This window comes from Amblyomma mixtum, chromosome 2 (assembly GCF_055824585.1).
Source record: "Amblyomma mixtum isolate Tamu chromosome 2, ASM5582458v1, whole genome shotgun sequence".
NCBI lineage: Eukaryota > Metazoa > Arthropoda > Arachnida > Ixodida > Ixodidae > Amblyomma > Amblyomma mixtum.
The window spans coordinates 80,663,947-80,679,874 of record NC_143013.1 but is presented as its reverse complement, the minus strand read 5'-3'; the positions used below and the strand labels follow the sequence as shown (position 1 = coordinate 80,679,874).

The window sequence follows — 15,928 nt, the reverse complement described above, 5'->3', positions numbered from 1 at the left end:
TGCTCTTTTTAATTTCCTCTGTAACCGACAGATTGCCTCTGTTCATGTGCAACTTTGCTTTATTTGCAGACATTCCTATGTGTGTACTGCAAGTTTTGTAGGGGACATTGGCCCAGTTAGGCGTTCAATGCTATCGCCTTTTGTCTCTGCCCCTTGGCACTACTTCTGTACTGTCTTAAGCACAATAAACAAAACAAAACAATGTAAGCGCAGCTATATAGTCCCTTTTGGGACTAGCATCCGAAATATACGGGTGCATATCTGGTCGGCTGCTTCAGTTCCTCATAGCCTGTTTAGAGACTAAGCCTACATTTTGTTCCTTCGGGGACTAGCAGCGCAGGCGTGTACATACCTGGCCGGCGGCGTCCGCCCGGGCAGAGCTGCCGGAGCGCGGCTAGTGGGCGGGCCGGGCCGCATGGGTTGTTGTTCGGCTGCCGTCCTGGGCGTTCCTCCTCCGGCCGGCCTGGGTCAGGGCGCCCGCAGTCGCCGGCGTCGGCGCTCGCGCACCGGGCCGCGCCGGCTCGAGCCGGCGATCCACGCCGCGCCGCCGCCCGCGGGCATCGAGCACAACCGGGGGTCCGGGCCGCGAACACCGCCTGCGCCACGGGAAAGAAGAACGAGGGACCCGTTGTACGTAAACACAGGAGCTGTATTCACAACGTCAGAGCGGAGACACTGTACGTAGGCAAATCATCCGCTAATAGATGTGATACAAGTACCTGGGTAACGGAGTGGATTCCAAGAGAAGGCAAACGTAGCAGGGGACGTCAGAAAGTTAGGTGGGCGGATGAGATTAAGAAGTTTGCGAGGACAGCAAATGGCAAAAGACAAGGTTAATGGGAAAGACATGGGAGAGGCCTTTGCCCTGCAGTGGGTGTAGTCAGGCTGATGATGAAGTACCTGGCACTGAACTTCGCTTTAACCTCACAGACTTTGTCAACGGCTTCACTAAGCAGTCGAGTGGACAATGCGTGGGGGATTGGGGGATTCCCCTAAACATTTGACCAATACTGTTCCCACTTCGAGTTATTGATCAATTCGCTCTCGCCCTACCATAAGCTTGCCGTCCCGGTTAGCTCAATTGGTAGAGCGACTGCTCCAGTGAAGCGGTGGTCCCGGGTTTGAACCCCGGACCAGGAAGAATTTTCCTTTAACTGCGAAGTTTCTGAGAAATGTAGCCGTATGGCTGCGCTTTGGTGGACGTCAATGAGTAATTACTCCCTTATTACAAATCTACTCCACCTTGGGGGATTCCCCCAAACATTTGACCAATGCGTGAAGCTGTTGCCGGACTGCTGATAGGGCGTTCTCTTGGTCAATTATAAGGGAAAGTGAGCCGAGGTCGGTGCGCATGGACAGCTCTACTTTATTTTTCTTGCGAGTTTTGAGCGTGCGTCTCTGAAGCAGCTGTGCACGGTCTTTTGTGCACGGTCTTTGCGTGCACGCGTGTATGACAAAGTTTAACCCACTCACAGAAGCATGCGCCGGCCTGCGCGTGCGCGGGCTTATGCATAGTCTTGGACCCTGTAGTCATTTTATTATGACACTAAGTCTCTCTAATTCCACTCTCTGTCTCCCTTTTTCCTTCTTTGCTTCTTTCTTTCGTAGTAATCATCATCCCTGCGGCACTTCACCACTCGCGGGAGCAAGCACGAGCAGAGAATACGGAGAGTTCTCGTGAACTGGGAACAGCACAGCTGGCGGTGAAAAACTTTTCTATTGTATTGTATTGTATTGTATTGTATTGTATTGTATTGTATTGTATTGTATTGTATTGTATTGTATTGTATTGTATTGTATTGTATTGTATTGTATTGTATTGTATTGTATTGTATTGTATTGTATTGTATTGTATTGTATTGTATTGTATTGTATTGTATTGTATTGTATTGTATTGTATTGTATTGTATTGTATTGTATTGTATTGTATTGTATTGTATTGTATTGTATTGTATTGTATTGTATTGTATTGTATTGTATTGTATTGTATTGTATTGTATTGGCTCTTGTAGCTGTGTAGCTGTATGTATTACGCTTTGCGCCCCCGACTTAATACGTCGATTTTCAGAGGGGTCGCTAACTTCTGTGGAAAGATGTAGGTGGCGCCACCGGAAAGGAATGCCCAGATTATGTGAGTTCATTGCGTGTCCGACTCTTGCGTTGCAAGCATTAATCGGGTCGATGCACATTCAGTACAACGGAGAACGCCAATGACTTGAACAACTCAAAGCATCAGCTCCCAACATATAATGTGACTTTATTATAAGCACAACCATTATTATCTCTTTGCAGTTCCCAAAGAGAGACGTATGCATTTATGTAACAATTATTTACATAACTTTATAAATGCCTCAAGTGGAGTCCACAACAATATCTTGTTGAATGATATGTTTGCTGGTGAAGAGGTAGCTAAAAACTGGTGAAGTCCCACGCTCCTAGAGACGAGGAAAAGTGAACAAAAAGGAAATTCTGCACTATTTGCTACAAAACACCCTTCATTGCAAGTCATTGATTCCGCGGCCTTTGGAGTCTAAGGAAATGAAACAGCCAGAACGACTTTTCCGCTTTTCCGCACCAATTCGCGTTTGTTAGCAAACGATACGTATATGGCTACCACCGCGTAGAAGTGGCCCAAGTTCCGAAGCCCTTCAGTACACCACTTTGGTATTGCTTCTGTTTAACTTTGCCGCTTACAGTCGGTCCTACAGGGCAAATGTAGCATCGGGCTCTTATAGTTTTTCATTTGACGTTCCTTCTTGAAGCGGAAACAGACTTCAAGGTCTTACTTAGGAAAAAGCCATTTAGGCCGAATGTAGGCCAATAAACGCGCTTTGGTGCACAATATGAATTTGCTTGAACGACCTCCAGCACTCGCTAGACCGACGGAAACGCCGATCAACAAAGATTTTTTTTTGTCCCTGTTCGCAACTGGAAGCATAGCAGTAATCGCGGGGGGTTCAAGAAAACTTGAACCACCAAGAAGCTAATAAAGTTTTGCTTCGCATTGGTCCTATTGCATGGTCTGCGAGGTTAAGCAAACGGCGCGTACATTTTAGGAACAATGAAAAGCCAGTGGGGCGATGAGTTTTCGCCCTCTCAGTTCCCTTTATTTCCTTCTTTCTTTCAGTTCACTCGAATAAGCGGCAACGAAAAGAAAGAGAAACGCAGCTGGGTTCACAATCTTCGAATTCGTCGTTAGCGGAGAAAGCCGGCCGACGAAGCCGTTTCTATTCCTTTTCGTCCTCCCTCTCAGCCTTCCCGCCTTACTGCGCCTTTGAACGCCATTCATGCATCCCTGCTCCATTCAGCAATTCCCACAAAATGTTTTTTTCCCTTTCAATCCCGCATTTATGATGGTTCCCCTTTCTTGCCCCGCAAATCATCGATCTCGATCATGCGACGACCAACCCAGTCTTCGACACAAAGCGCGCAGTGAGCTATAATGGGCGGGTGGTGGGCAAGGAAACCAGTAACACAACAGCGCATACACAGCACACGGACATACACACCCTTCCCATTGAGTTTCCCCAATCTCGGCCGAATGGATGTGTGCATGAGGGGGGGGGGGGATAGAGGGAAAGCAGGCCTGGATGTTTATTCTTCTTTTGTCTTTTCCATTCTCTCTCTCGAAGAGGAAAAAAATGGGGGCCTGGCGGCTGTTAACTGCGATGCCTCCAAAGCGGTTGAGGATTCCTGTTCGGCCCGATTGTTTTTAATGATGACGCAAGTGGTCGTAAACTTTCATCGTGACGGGGAATGACTAAAATCGACAAGCATCCATCGCCCTCCCTTTCGGCATCCACCGCCCCTTCCAACAAATGCCACGCTTGTGCATTGTGCGACAGCAGCAAGGCAGCCATGCCCCCAGTTTCTTGTTGACGCGAGCCGCTTTTCGCCCCATTTGCCCGCGTTCTTATCGAATGCCTACGAAGTAAACCTGTGAGCGCTTGCTTGCGTCATTGGAGAACAAAATAGCCAACCGTGAAAGAGTGACACAATTTTGCGGAAGGTACACTTTTGCCGCGACAATAAAATGTGCGATTGCATAACGTCTTGTATTGCTTTTCGTATTGTTCTGGTTCCTTCCGACTAGATGTTGTTCTTGCTCAATCCCCTGAGTTTCTGTCGCAAGCTGATGTGAAGCTACAAGCGCAAGCAATATAAAAGTAAACACGCGAGTGCATGCCTGTGCGGGCTGGCTGCATGTCATTGGCTCCTACAAAAATTAAAAGCATGCCCCGTTATGCTTTCAACTTATATGTGCCTTTATTTAAAAAAAACGGTAATAATTTCGAATGCAAGACCTCTAATTTTAAGATGATGGTAGGCGTGGAACGAACCGTCATCCGTGTTCAGCCCCCGCGATTTCTAAAGCTTACAACACGCAAGAATAATGGATCGTGTTTTCAACATTTAGAACTGCCACAGGCAAGTTGCCGGTCCGCATTGACCACGCCCGCGTGTTGCGTTTCATAATGCTTGCTTATGTGCAGTGACTAAGAGGTGCCGACTGCTTGATGTGCACCGCTGTAATCTTCTGTAATTTACTTCGGATTTGAAGGACAGGGTGCTGCTTAATGCTAAGCGGCCAAGGCGGTGGTGTAGCCGAAGAAGCACTAATATAATGCGGGCAGAGGATGATAAGCTTTGTATAAGCAGTGTATAATATGTATAGTTGCGCGCTTCAAGCACAGATAGCCCTAATGCATTAAAAAAGTGGTAGGGCTTTAAAACCAAGTAGAGCTTCGGAGGCAAGTGTTCATTCTTCGAATCATATTTCTGGCATCTGCATGTGCACGCAACCATGTCTCGGTTTCTCGCTCTTCCTCTTCACACCCTCTTTCCACGCGGTGGAAACTGGCGCGACGCCCCCCTGCCATTGGCTGCAGCTTGCTCGGCGCTCCTACGAACTAAGCCGAGCTTACCCGAGTTACTCCGAGGCTTCACACAAGTTTCTTGGTTGGGTTTGACTCCGTTAAGTAGTGTTTTCGCACTAAAATAATCGTCTGGCTCTTGGAGTGCTATTTGATCAAACTAGCGAAGACTCCTTCAAGAAAGTTAAAATTTAACACTTTGTGAGGTCCAGATTTCGGAGCACACCTAATAGTCATGCCACTTCTAGAGATAACTTAACAGCTCAGAGCTGCGCGAAAGAGCGGAGATCCCTCAATGGGGAACTGCAGGTGTTTTTCGTGGCTGCACCAGCCGCTAGCCTTCTAGATTCGCCGCGGAACGCACCTGGATTGTTGATGCGAGGTTTCTAAAGTGAAGATATTAAAAAGTGATTTCTGCGGTAGAGGCTTCCTTCTATCTTAACTCCAGTCTAAATTATGCAGCGCATATGGCAGGTTCTCTCAGATTATGAATGGCAGTTTGCCAATATCCCTCAAGGGCAAAGTATACAACAGTTGTATCTTACCGGTACTCAACTATGGTGGAGAAACGTGCAGGCTAACAAAGAGGGTTCAGCATAAGTTAAGGACAACGCAGCGAGCTATGGAAAGAAAATTGATAGGTGTAACGTTAAGAGATCGGAAGCGGGCGGAGTGGGTGAGAGAACAAACGCGGATTAATGACATCCTAGTTGAAATCAAGAGGAAGAAGGGGGCTTGGGCAGGGCATGTAATGCGAAGGCAAGATGGATACCAAGAGAAGGCAAGCGTAACAGGGGGCGGTAGAAAGTTAGATGCGAGGATGAGATTAAGAAATTTGCGGGTATACGGTGGCTGCAACTGGCGAAGGACAGAGTTAATTAGAGAGACATGGGAGAGGCCTTTGCCCTGCAGTGGGCGTAGCCAGGCTGATGATGATGATGATGACATCATATCTGTCTGCTGGAAGCTCTTGCGTATGTGCGCCGATGCGTGCGAGCCTTCAACGCATGAGCAATGTAGGGCGTATGCGAAAAGACTGTGCTGCTCAGGAGGGTGCACCACAGAGAAAGGAAAAGAGATACGAGAACCTTGGACGTCACTTAATTGAAACCGGAGAGAGCACTGCGCTATCTTCACCAGGCATGGCTCCCTCTCTCTTCTAATCCATTTCTTCGGTAACCTATCTCCGCATGCAGTCCATGCGTGCGTATGTCGGCATAGCGAGACACAAACGCCTGCCACTGGGAGGCACTACGAGCTCTCCGACTGTAGGAACTACAACTGCTTTGTTAGGAGGGCTCGCGCGGAAAAACCCAAGCGTTTTAAGCCACACTTATCTCCCAATGTTCGCTACTGATGAGGTCTTTCCTACCTTTTCCCTTCCTTCATTACTGGTTTTATGGGGATTATCGCCGGGAAGCGATTAAGGCTATGAGGGACTCCGTAGTGAAGGGCTCCGGAAATTTCGAACACCTGGGGTTCTTTAACGTGCACTGACACCGCACGGTACACGGGCCCCTAGCATTTTGCCTCCATTGAAATTCGGCCGCTGCGGCCGGGATCGAACCCGCGTCTTTCGGGTCAGCAGCTGAGCACCATAACCACTTAGCCACCACGGCGGCCCTCATTACTGGCGTAATAAAGATCTAATCAATCAGCCATTTGTAACTTTACTTGTCGCAGATCTCCACTGCGGACATGATGTCACGCAGGAGAGCAAAAACGAGCATCTCTGCAGATTGTCTGGATTGTGTGCAGGCGGAGACAAAAAAGGAAAACGAAAGAGGTTACCAAGAAATGAATTTCATTTTCTGCCGTGTACAATGGGAAGAGGGTAGAAAAAAAATTACTGGGAGGTGGGAAATACGGAAAGCCCTATAAACATGGACGTTCGCGGGCATGCTTTGCGTAGAGTGCTTGCAAAGGTGATGGAACAAGAGAGAGGAGAAAAAAGGGAGAAAAGAAGTAGTCCAGGATTCTCTCTTTATTCTGGGCGCAGTGCGCGGAAAGAATCGCTAACGATTTCGGGCGTTTCGTTTTGTTGCAAGCGTGTATTTCGCCGCGAAGATTTCATCATTCTTTGCATACATAAATCTCGCGCAGAGCAATGTCGCTCACTATATTGTGTTAAAAGGCCCTATTTTAATCAGTAGCTCTTTAGCCCTTTGACACCGTGCGATCTAGGCATGCAATGCGTATTCCTCTCGGGATACGATACTGTAGCGAAAGCTACATTGGCCGCTAACTTACGATTTCGCTGTGGCGGTGCTTCGAGGAGGCACAGAGACCGACCTTGGGCCGTTGCCTAGCAACCGCCGCAGCTGGCGGACGCCGCGTGCTCGTCGTGCCATCTGGCATGACGTCACACCACGCACATCGCCGCGGAGCCGCCGCCGCCGTTTGGTATGACGTCACATCACTTGCCTTATCGCTGCGCTCGCTTCCGCTACGTATATCCTGGCATAGCCGAGCTAAGCAGCTGCCAATTTTTTTCAGATAAAGGCACAAGTTGTAGTTTTTCAAAAATATATTTGTTCCATTAGCTCGCTTCTTATCAGTGCAGCTCACTGTGCTGAATTTTCGATAATAGCGCAATGCCCGCTGAAAGATTGTCGCTTTGTTGTTATCGTGTCCTCAAAGGTCGCTTTGACTTTTCTTCGCGGAATGTATGTATAATCAAGACAAATGAGGTGATGTCGTCATGAGAATACGGAAACTGGGCCTTTGGTCCAGTTTCCGTATTCGTATGCCTCTGCATCGTATGCCTCTTGAACGTAAGGACCGCCTTACCTCTACTAGACATCGATCGATCTGTAAACCTCTCTTTCATTTATATACTCCTCTCCCTTGTTTAGTTCACAAAAGGACGATGCCTTTATGCCCTGATTCCATAAGCTCTGCTCAAAATAAAAAAATAACTGTGAACTAAAGTCGGACTAACCAACGACACTACGGCCAAACCGTATACGATAAATTATGCCGAGAACGAGCCCGCAATATTTTCGGAAGTATCTCTCCTTCACAGGGCTTATTATTAAAACGAATGGATGCAAAGATTTCGCGTGACTAGCGACGTCGTCCAACCTGCATGTCCCACGGGACGCAGACGACGCAGCCAGCTAGTCCTGACGACGTTAATAAATTCTCGGCACCGGCGGCCAAATCAGACCCTCGGGAGTTTCGCGCTGCTGGAACTTCGCGCGCGAACTGCTGCGCTCTGAATAATGTATTTTGCGCCGGCTTGAGCGAATAACGCGGTAGTTTACAGCCCTCTGAACTTCCCGAGATTGTTTTGCAAAACGCTGTCCTGTGAAGTTTGTACTTATTGCTCAAAGTGCACGTCCCAAATTCTTGTGAGGGTAGAGCTTAAAACATGTAGCGAAACCCGTTTCAGCCTTGTTTGCGCAAGGTAGGAAGGCGGAATAGTATTTAAAAGATAAAGAGTTTTCGCTTCTGCGTTGAGTGTTTAAGGTGTAGAATAACAGCGCAGCTGAGATTTGCAAAAAGTGAAATGTCTGGACTTCATGCTACATATATGCTCAGCAGCCGGGGGACCCAGCATAACAGTATTGGTGAAATGTGTGCCATTAATCTTTTATTACTGCGATTCAAAGTAACACGCAACTTAACACGTTCTGATGTTTAAAGAGGGTCTACCACCGCACGTGACACGAAGCAGTCTAGCGAAACTGCACATCGAGTAACACGAAGATATTGCTGTATGAAGGCCGTGACGAATTTTATTCTTCATAGAAGACTGGGATGACTGCTCTGGGTACTGCGTGAACTTATAAACAGTGCTTTTTTTTAATTATAACAACCTTCGAGGGCATCTATGTGAAAGGCCAAATTTCAGAGGTTATATTTTTGCTTCGAAAAAACAAAATCCTGCTTCGAAGTTAATATCATTACTCATAACAGTAGTTCATGAGAATTTTCGATTATAGCTCGCGGCACCATACGTCATTAGCTTCGAACTTTATCCGTTAAGACTCGAGTCACAAGAACCTCAAGCAGACACACCGCAGGTTCAATTGGCCGCTTCAGATGAAAGCAGCACTTGTTTTTCTGTCAGCCTCATTCTCTTCCGTTCTCTTTCTTAATTACTCAGTACTGTGAAGATACGGCTCACAGCAGCAACGTAATGAGCGCAGGTCGTTATCTTGACCGAAAGAAACACCAAACGCTGAACATTTACGAGCACATATGCTTAGTGCACTTACCGCAGAAACGTTAAATGAAAGCAACGCCTTTTTTAGCCTTTCTTAAGCTTTCTGATGGATGGAGAGGTCAGTACACACGAGAGAAGCAACGCCAGATTGTCGTTGTTAGCCGACCCTACGATGTTTGAGACTGCCAGTATGGATACAACCGTCGCGTACACGTCTCACGTCCCACCACTATCCGACTAAGTGCTTCGGGTGGATGAGCCCGGGTCAAATGACAGCAACCAAGACTGGTTCCGCTATTCCCTACCAGCGGAAAGCGATAGCCCCACTTCCTTAATGCGTTTGCCCAGAACAGGGCAACACGTGGAACGGAAGTCGCGTCCAGCCTATGTACGCTGTTTGCACTTGCCGTTGCGTTCGACGTCGTCGTTCTCGTCGAGCGTGTACCCAGGCACAGCTCCGCGATGAGCTGAGATGCCGTCGTTGTTTGCCCCGAGGAGTAATGGTGACATTCATCGAAGCCTTAATGGAAGGGTGGTAGGCTATGGCAGTAACGGGTGCTTTCTTTGTAATGGGCTTAATACCTATAATAGGTAAGAACGTCCAGCCACTTATCCAGCGGGGCCCATTTAGGGCAACTTCATCTTACTTTCCTCCCAATGTACTGGATACAGTAGTCGCCACAATTAACGCAAGGAAGGAATGCTTCTCGCGGTCTTATACAACATTCCCAAGGTTTATAAGAAGCTAAAAGAAGGAGCTGTTCAAGTGGTCTTATAGAACGTTCCCAAGGTGTAATGAGAAACTAAAGTTAACCCTGTAGTAGAAATTCTGCCAGCGCTGGAAACAATTTGTCAGTAGAGAGGGCAAATGAAAAGGTGCACAATTAGATTTCCTTGTCAAACTATATAGTAAATGACTATTTACTATAGAGAAAGAAAATTTAATCGATTTAATCAGTTGTGTACAGACTCCGTAACACCTGCAACTCTGCGCAACTTTTCATTTGCCCTCTTTACAGACGTAAAGGTTTCCGGCGGTGGCAGAATTTCTACCACATAATTAATTTTTAGTTCTTAATACAACATTCCCAAGGTGTAAGAAACTAAAAATTAACTACGTAGTAGATATTCTGCCCGTGCCGGAAACAATTATGTTAGTAAAGAGGGCAAATGAAAAGGTGCACAGAGCTGCAGGTGTTATGACATCTGTACACAACTGATTAAATTGATCAATTTGTCGCACTATACGGTAAATGTTGATTCACTATATATTACGACAAGAAAATCAGGTGCCTACAAATGTTAAGCGGAAGTCGCGTGAGTAGTCATAAAGAGTGGAAGACGGAGCGGTAGGCTGGTATAGGGCCGGTTTTAATTCGCGCAAACAAACGTTGACCTTCAATTACAAGCGAGTTAACCCATTAATTCCTACCAATAGAAAACATGAGATAAAAGATATGAACTTCCCGCAATTAAGCATTCATGGCTCTTGGATCGCAAACGCAAAAAAGTGGGATTTATTAAGAAAAAATTGATTACTTTTTAGTTGATTTGAGCTAATTTTTACAATATCTGCGTGCTTAATGTACACCAAACCATGTGCTAATATGCAGGCGCATGCAGGAATTGAAATGCAAAATTCAAAACTGCTCTATCATCAATTAGGGCTATTTTTTGCACAAATTTATCTTTTCGTGGGCCTCATGGAATTCTGGCAGTTTACACACTGGCCTTGCTTTGATAATTATGTTGGAGAAGAGCATTACTTGAAGTACGCTAGCAATTTAAGTCTATATGCGGGCAGAAATTAAAACTGCTCATATTTTCGCGCTGTGTACCATATATGCAACGTCGCGCAATAATGGGTTAATGTTAAGTTAAAGTCAGGTTTGCTGGCGAGTTCCGGTGCGAGATCGTCGTTTCAGAGGTTGTTCCCGAATGCCAAAGCCGCTCATCGAGCCCGCGGTATGAGCCATGTTTCGGGCGTCATCTACAGGGGGGCAGTACCACGCTTTCTCAAAAAACTACAAGCTAGAGTCTTTAGCCCACAACGTCCAAGCCAGTTTGAATAAATATAAAAACACAGTCGGTTATAATTCGAAACAACTGCGAAACTATTTTGTAAAATAGCAATAAGGTTTGGTTTAGTTTATGGGGTTTAACGTCCCAAAGCGACTAAGGCTATGAGAGACGCCGTAGTGGAGGGCTCAGGAAATTTCGACCACCTGGGGTTCTTTAACGTGCACTGACATCGCACAGCACACGGGCCTCTAGAATTTCTCCTCCAAAGAAATTCAACCACCCCGGCTGGGATCGAACCCACGTCTTCTGGGTCGGCAGCCGAGCACCATAACCACTGAGCCACCATGGCGGCGTAAAATAGCAATAACATGGTCTACATAATTTCATGTCAAATTACCGCATTAAAGACTATTGGATGTTTGCTTTGTACTTTTAGAGCGCAGCTCTTTGGTGCCCGTTCTTGGGTCACGCGGGGTCGCCGTCGCCGTTGTCCGTTGTAACCAGCTCCGCAGCCGGGGCAACGCGCTGCTCTAGTTGCGCGCGCTCCTGGCGCCATCTCATGCGACCTCCCGATAACTTAATTGCTTTCTTCGCTCCTCCTCCAATGCCACCCCTGTGCGGTGGCAATCAGAGCGCCGGATCGGTGGCGGCTGATGTCGATATGTGCACCGCCCGAGCCGAAACGCATAGCCGCCGCAGTTCGCCACTGCGAACCGCCTGCCTATGTATATAAATAGTTTATTCTCTGTCAGTTCTTTCTGAGCCATGAGCGAGGCAACCGGTGGAAGTCCTTCGTCTGCCGCCGCTGCTAAACGAGCAGCCAGAGCCGAGGCCCGGCGCCGTCGCCGCCAGAATCCGAAGGCGCGTGCCGCCGAAGCAGAAACCTACCGTCGCCGCCGTCGTATTCTTAGCCTCCATCTATTCAAAAGCTCAAAGAGCAGATTAGCTGCGCTCAAATTTCGCATTAGGAAGCAACGTAATCGTCGGCAATTTTTTTTTATTTACAATAAGTGTTGCGTGCGTTTTTTGCACGCACATACGTACTTTGTGTATTGTTTTCACTAAGAAATCTTTGCACTATTTTCTTTTCATTTGTTTCTTTCTTTTTTCTTTTGTTTTGCCGCAACCAGTTCCGTCTGCTGCCACGTATATGGTTCCTTTGTCAAGCCACATATCTGGCTTTTAGCCCAGGAATCGATCCAGTGATTCATTACGGGAAAATAAAACCTTATTCCTTATTCTAAGTAGTACACGCGTCGCCGTCATTGCCAGAGGCGGCGGGCGCAGGCTGGTCTCTCGCCGTAAAAGGCCCGAGTTGAACACTGCGCCGAGTTCTGCCGAGATGATGAGAACGGGCCTCACGTGACAATCACGATTCTCCGTCGTGCAAAGGATTCGCCTAGGGGCAATGCGAGCACGTAATGGCTGCAGGATGCACTCGCGGAATGAAATGAGCCCCAGTGAGCCTGCATGAAAGAACGCGCAATCTGAGTGTAACCAAAGCGTGCGCTATGTTGACTCGCGAGGCTCTCGAAATTAGCCTCTACAGTTCGTAGGGGAAAATCTTGTGGATTGCAACACACGTAATTGGAATTTTCGCTTCATTCAGATTAACGCTTTGGCCTTGTCATCATCTAAGGTCACCCTTAATTCGGAGAATATTTTGGTATCATTCTGGGTCGAATAAACGACATTTAACTGTAGTAACATTATGTCAGCGGTGTCTGGTCAGTCCTGTGCAACACAGTACACTGCCCATAGCTTCCCCGTGGATTGATAAATGTATAGATGAATGGACAGATGGATGTTAGGAGCCTCTCCTTAGAAACAGGGCGATGCAGGTGTTACAACGCTCGGTATTTATTTTTCTTTATATTTCTATAACCAATTCGTCAAACTTAGGGGCATTATCTATAAATTCTAGTGACTTTTACGTTTGATCAGTATTTAGTCCTGAACTTGTATCCTTACGTCCTGTTTTTGAGCTAACTTGTACCCAGATGCATTCAAATAATATTCGTTATCTCAAAAGCCTATAGGGGCTCAAGGAGAGTGACTGTGCCTGCGTCGACATCAGGATGGACACTTCCACCTTCTAGTATAAGATGTTCAACTGTTTCTACACATTTACCACACAGTCTACCTGTTTCGTCTTCTTTGTTCAATTTCTTTCGGTAGATTCAATTTCCAGGCACTGTGATCTCGCTTCAAAGAGTAGGGCGCTTCCTTTTTAGTTAACTTAAACCGATTCCTTCTTGTTTGCCTTTTTCATTTTGTCTACAGGTCCAGAGTTTTTTTTTTTTTTTCTATTCAGTGCATACAACCTTTACCCTCTGCATTTTTTACCTGTCGTTTCAAGCTCTCTACTTCTCCGTCCTAATTTCCTGCATGCTTACTGGTTAGGTTTCTACAACTTTTCCGCAACTGTCAGTCAACGATCCTTCATTAAAAGTATTTAAATACCTTAGCTGCCCACCTGTTACCGTCTAAAGTTTTTCAGTCATTACGCACAGAATACTTTAGTCGGACCTTCCCGCGCTTCAAAAGAGGCCCAGCCCATGTCCCCTCGTACTGCCTCGTTTGAAGTTTGCCGTGGGCATCTGGTTCTAATCCGCCAACAGTTCTCTGGTTTATTTCTAGGGCCTATTGAAGTTCTGCTCTTAAATAAGATACCGCATTCCAGGTGGCAAGTATATAGACAACTGAAACTCAAATTCTAAGCATGCCGTTCCGGGTATAACATCGACATGCTATTCCCTTTGGCAGTTTGAAACAAACGCCGGCTTCACCTACAGCATTAATTTGATCTCTGAACAGAGCATCCAACTTTTACAAGATGATTCTGCAAACGTAGCCTAACAAGTAACAGAGATGGACAAGTTGGTAGAGTTGTTTTCTCGCAGATAGAACCGCGGTATCGGTCCGACTACGAAATCTCATGCTGTAAAATAACAAAGCACATAAAGCTAGCCTAAGAAAACAAGCTGCAACCACTTCCTGATTAGAACTCGCGACGCGAGTCAGCAAACGAAGTTCATTAGTCGCGACGCACCGTTGGACACAAGACAGAGCTCTGCGCCTATAAAAGGACCTGACCGGTCACTGAGCTGGACGCGCGGAGCGCGGAAGAGCAAAAACCCGCTTTGTTGCTCACGGATCCCTGCGCATGCCGCTGCACCGACAGCCAGCGTCTCGGTCTACAGCCCGGGCCCAGGGCACCGCTCTGCTAAGCCCCTGCGCCGACGAGCCAACGACCTGAGCTCGGATGAGACGAAAACACACTTGGTTCGTGGATGGCCAGCGTCGAAGACGCGGCGCGCACAGCTATTTTCGCTTATTGCGTACGAGAAAGAAGCCGCACAAAGACTGTGACTGTAGCCCGATCCTGGCGCTTGATAGGGTGTACCGCTTACACGGGGTTTAGGAACAAGGCATGGTAATCGCAAGCGGCGATCTAGCAGTTAGATACCTGAGAAACTCAACGACTTACAGGCAGCATGCGTACTGCGATGTTAAAAGTGGCAGCAAAACGAACGTATGCTCGCATGCAAACATGTGCGGATTGTTCACAGAAATGTGGTACTAAGCACAGGGACATTTAGAGTTATAAAATGCGTTTCGTGGATGACACTAGTACAGTCCGTGTGCAGAGTTTGCGATGGTAGACGACAAGAACTCACATGGTGGCGATATATGACGATATATGAGCCAGCATCTCAATGGCCATAGTTTCAGTAGGAGGGCGTTAGCCCGCTTCGACTATTCGAAAGAAAAAGAGCTGGCTTGATTCTTCAACCCCATCTCTCTTTCACACGCGCGCGCAAAGCAATTCGTATTTTCTTTCTGAAGTCTGCATGACGATGTTTTTATGCTATTTGTGTTTTTCGCACATTTATTGGTTTTTCTGGCGAGTTTTCAAGTGCCATTTCATTTCTCACAGCGTCTGAGTTTACCATGCGAAATGACAGGTCAAGCTTTCTGAAAATTTACCGCATCTCCTCGTCACCGAAGCATTCACACTCAAATTCCACATCCTTTTCAAGTGATTCGTCTTATCCCTGCATTGCGGCAGTAAAAGAGTTTTAACCTCTTGTTAAACTAACAGCCTTCGATGATTATCGCAATTCACGAATCCGCGTTAAAAAGGGCTCCCGCAATTTCTCTATCTGAAGATTGATGTCCTCCGTCAAACAACCTTCATTCCTAAAGAAGACACCCGCCATGAAGGAAGTGAACAAAATTCAAATGAAGAGCCCCGCTTCGCGCACGAGTATTTAGTCACAACCTTGGCCCGGCAGCTGTTAACGCGAGTCAACAGTTGCGAAACCTCCAGCGAAGAAAGACGGCGCGGACGAATAAAAACAGCTAGTCTGCGTCGGAGGAGCACCCGACCAGGCATCTAGTGAGCATCCACCCACCACGCACGCAACCTGCTTCAGTCTTCGTGGGAACGGGAGCACGTGCAGCCCATGCCACACCCGGTTCCAAGTCCGCTGGGTGCAGAGAGGGCGCTACGGCAACGCGAGAAATCATCACAGGGAGGCGCCGCTCATTACTTGCACAACAGGCGTGCTAACCCTCTGCTTGAGCTCCAAGGCCGAGATTATACCGGCGGGCGGCGGGGTGAGCACGCGATAAAGAACACGTCGGTGTCCTGTTCGCAAGGGTGCGTTCCCACTATAAAGCAACAGGCCGACTTCGGAGGGCGAAGACGTCATTCGGAAGCACGGAACCGCTCATGGCTGCGGCTTAATCACAACGGCATGCAACGACAAAAGGAGCCGCAAGGGAGCGCTGTTGAGTTGTTAAATCTCCAAAGTAGGGCAGTGACGTCGGGATACAAGATCAGAAATCAAAACCA

The 15,928-nt window shown here is 47.2% G+C and overlaps 1 protein-coding gene and 1 non-coding gene across 5 annotated transcripts in view; one reads left to right on the top strand and one right to left on the bottom strand.

Moving 5' to 3' along the window:
- LOC149359864 (metabotropic glutamate receptor 5-like) overlaps window positions 1-15,928 on the bottom strand; it is a 469,646-nt gene that overhangs the window by 180,116 nt on the left and 273,602 nt on the right. For all 4 annotated transcript variants that reach the window (XM_089571977.1, XM_089571976.1, XM_089571974.1 and 1 more), the window contains one exon: window positions 353-596. In XM_089571977.1, coding sequence (XP_089428103.1) covers window positions 353-417 — 65 coding nt within the window. In that variant the 5' untranslated portion in view covers window positions 418-596. The remainder of the gene's footprint in view (window positions 1-352; window positions 597-15,928) is intronic.
- Window positions 1,067-1,140, top strand: TRNAT-AGU (transfer RNA threonine (anticodon AGU)). The gene has a single exon. It is a non-coding gene; the product is annotated as a tRNA-Thr (tRNA).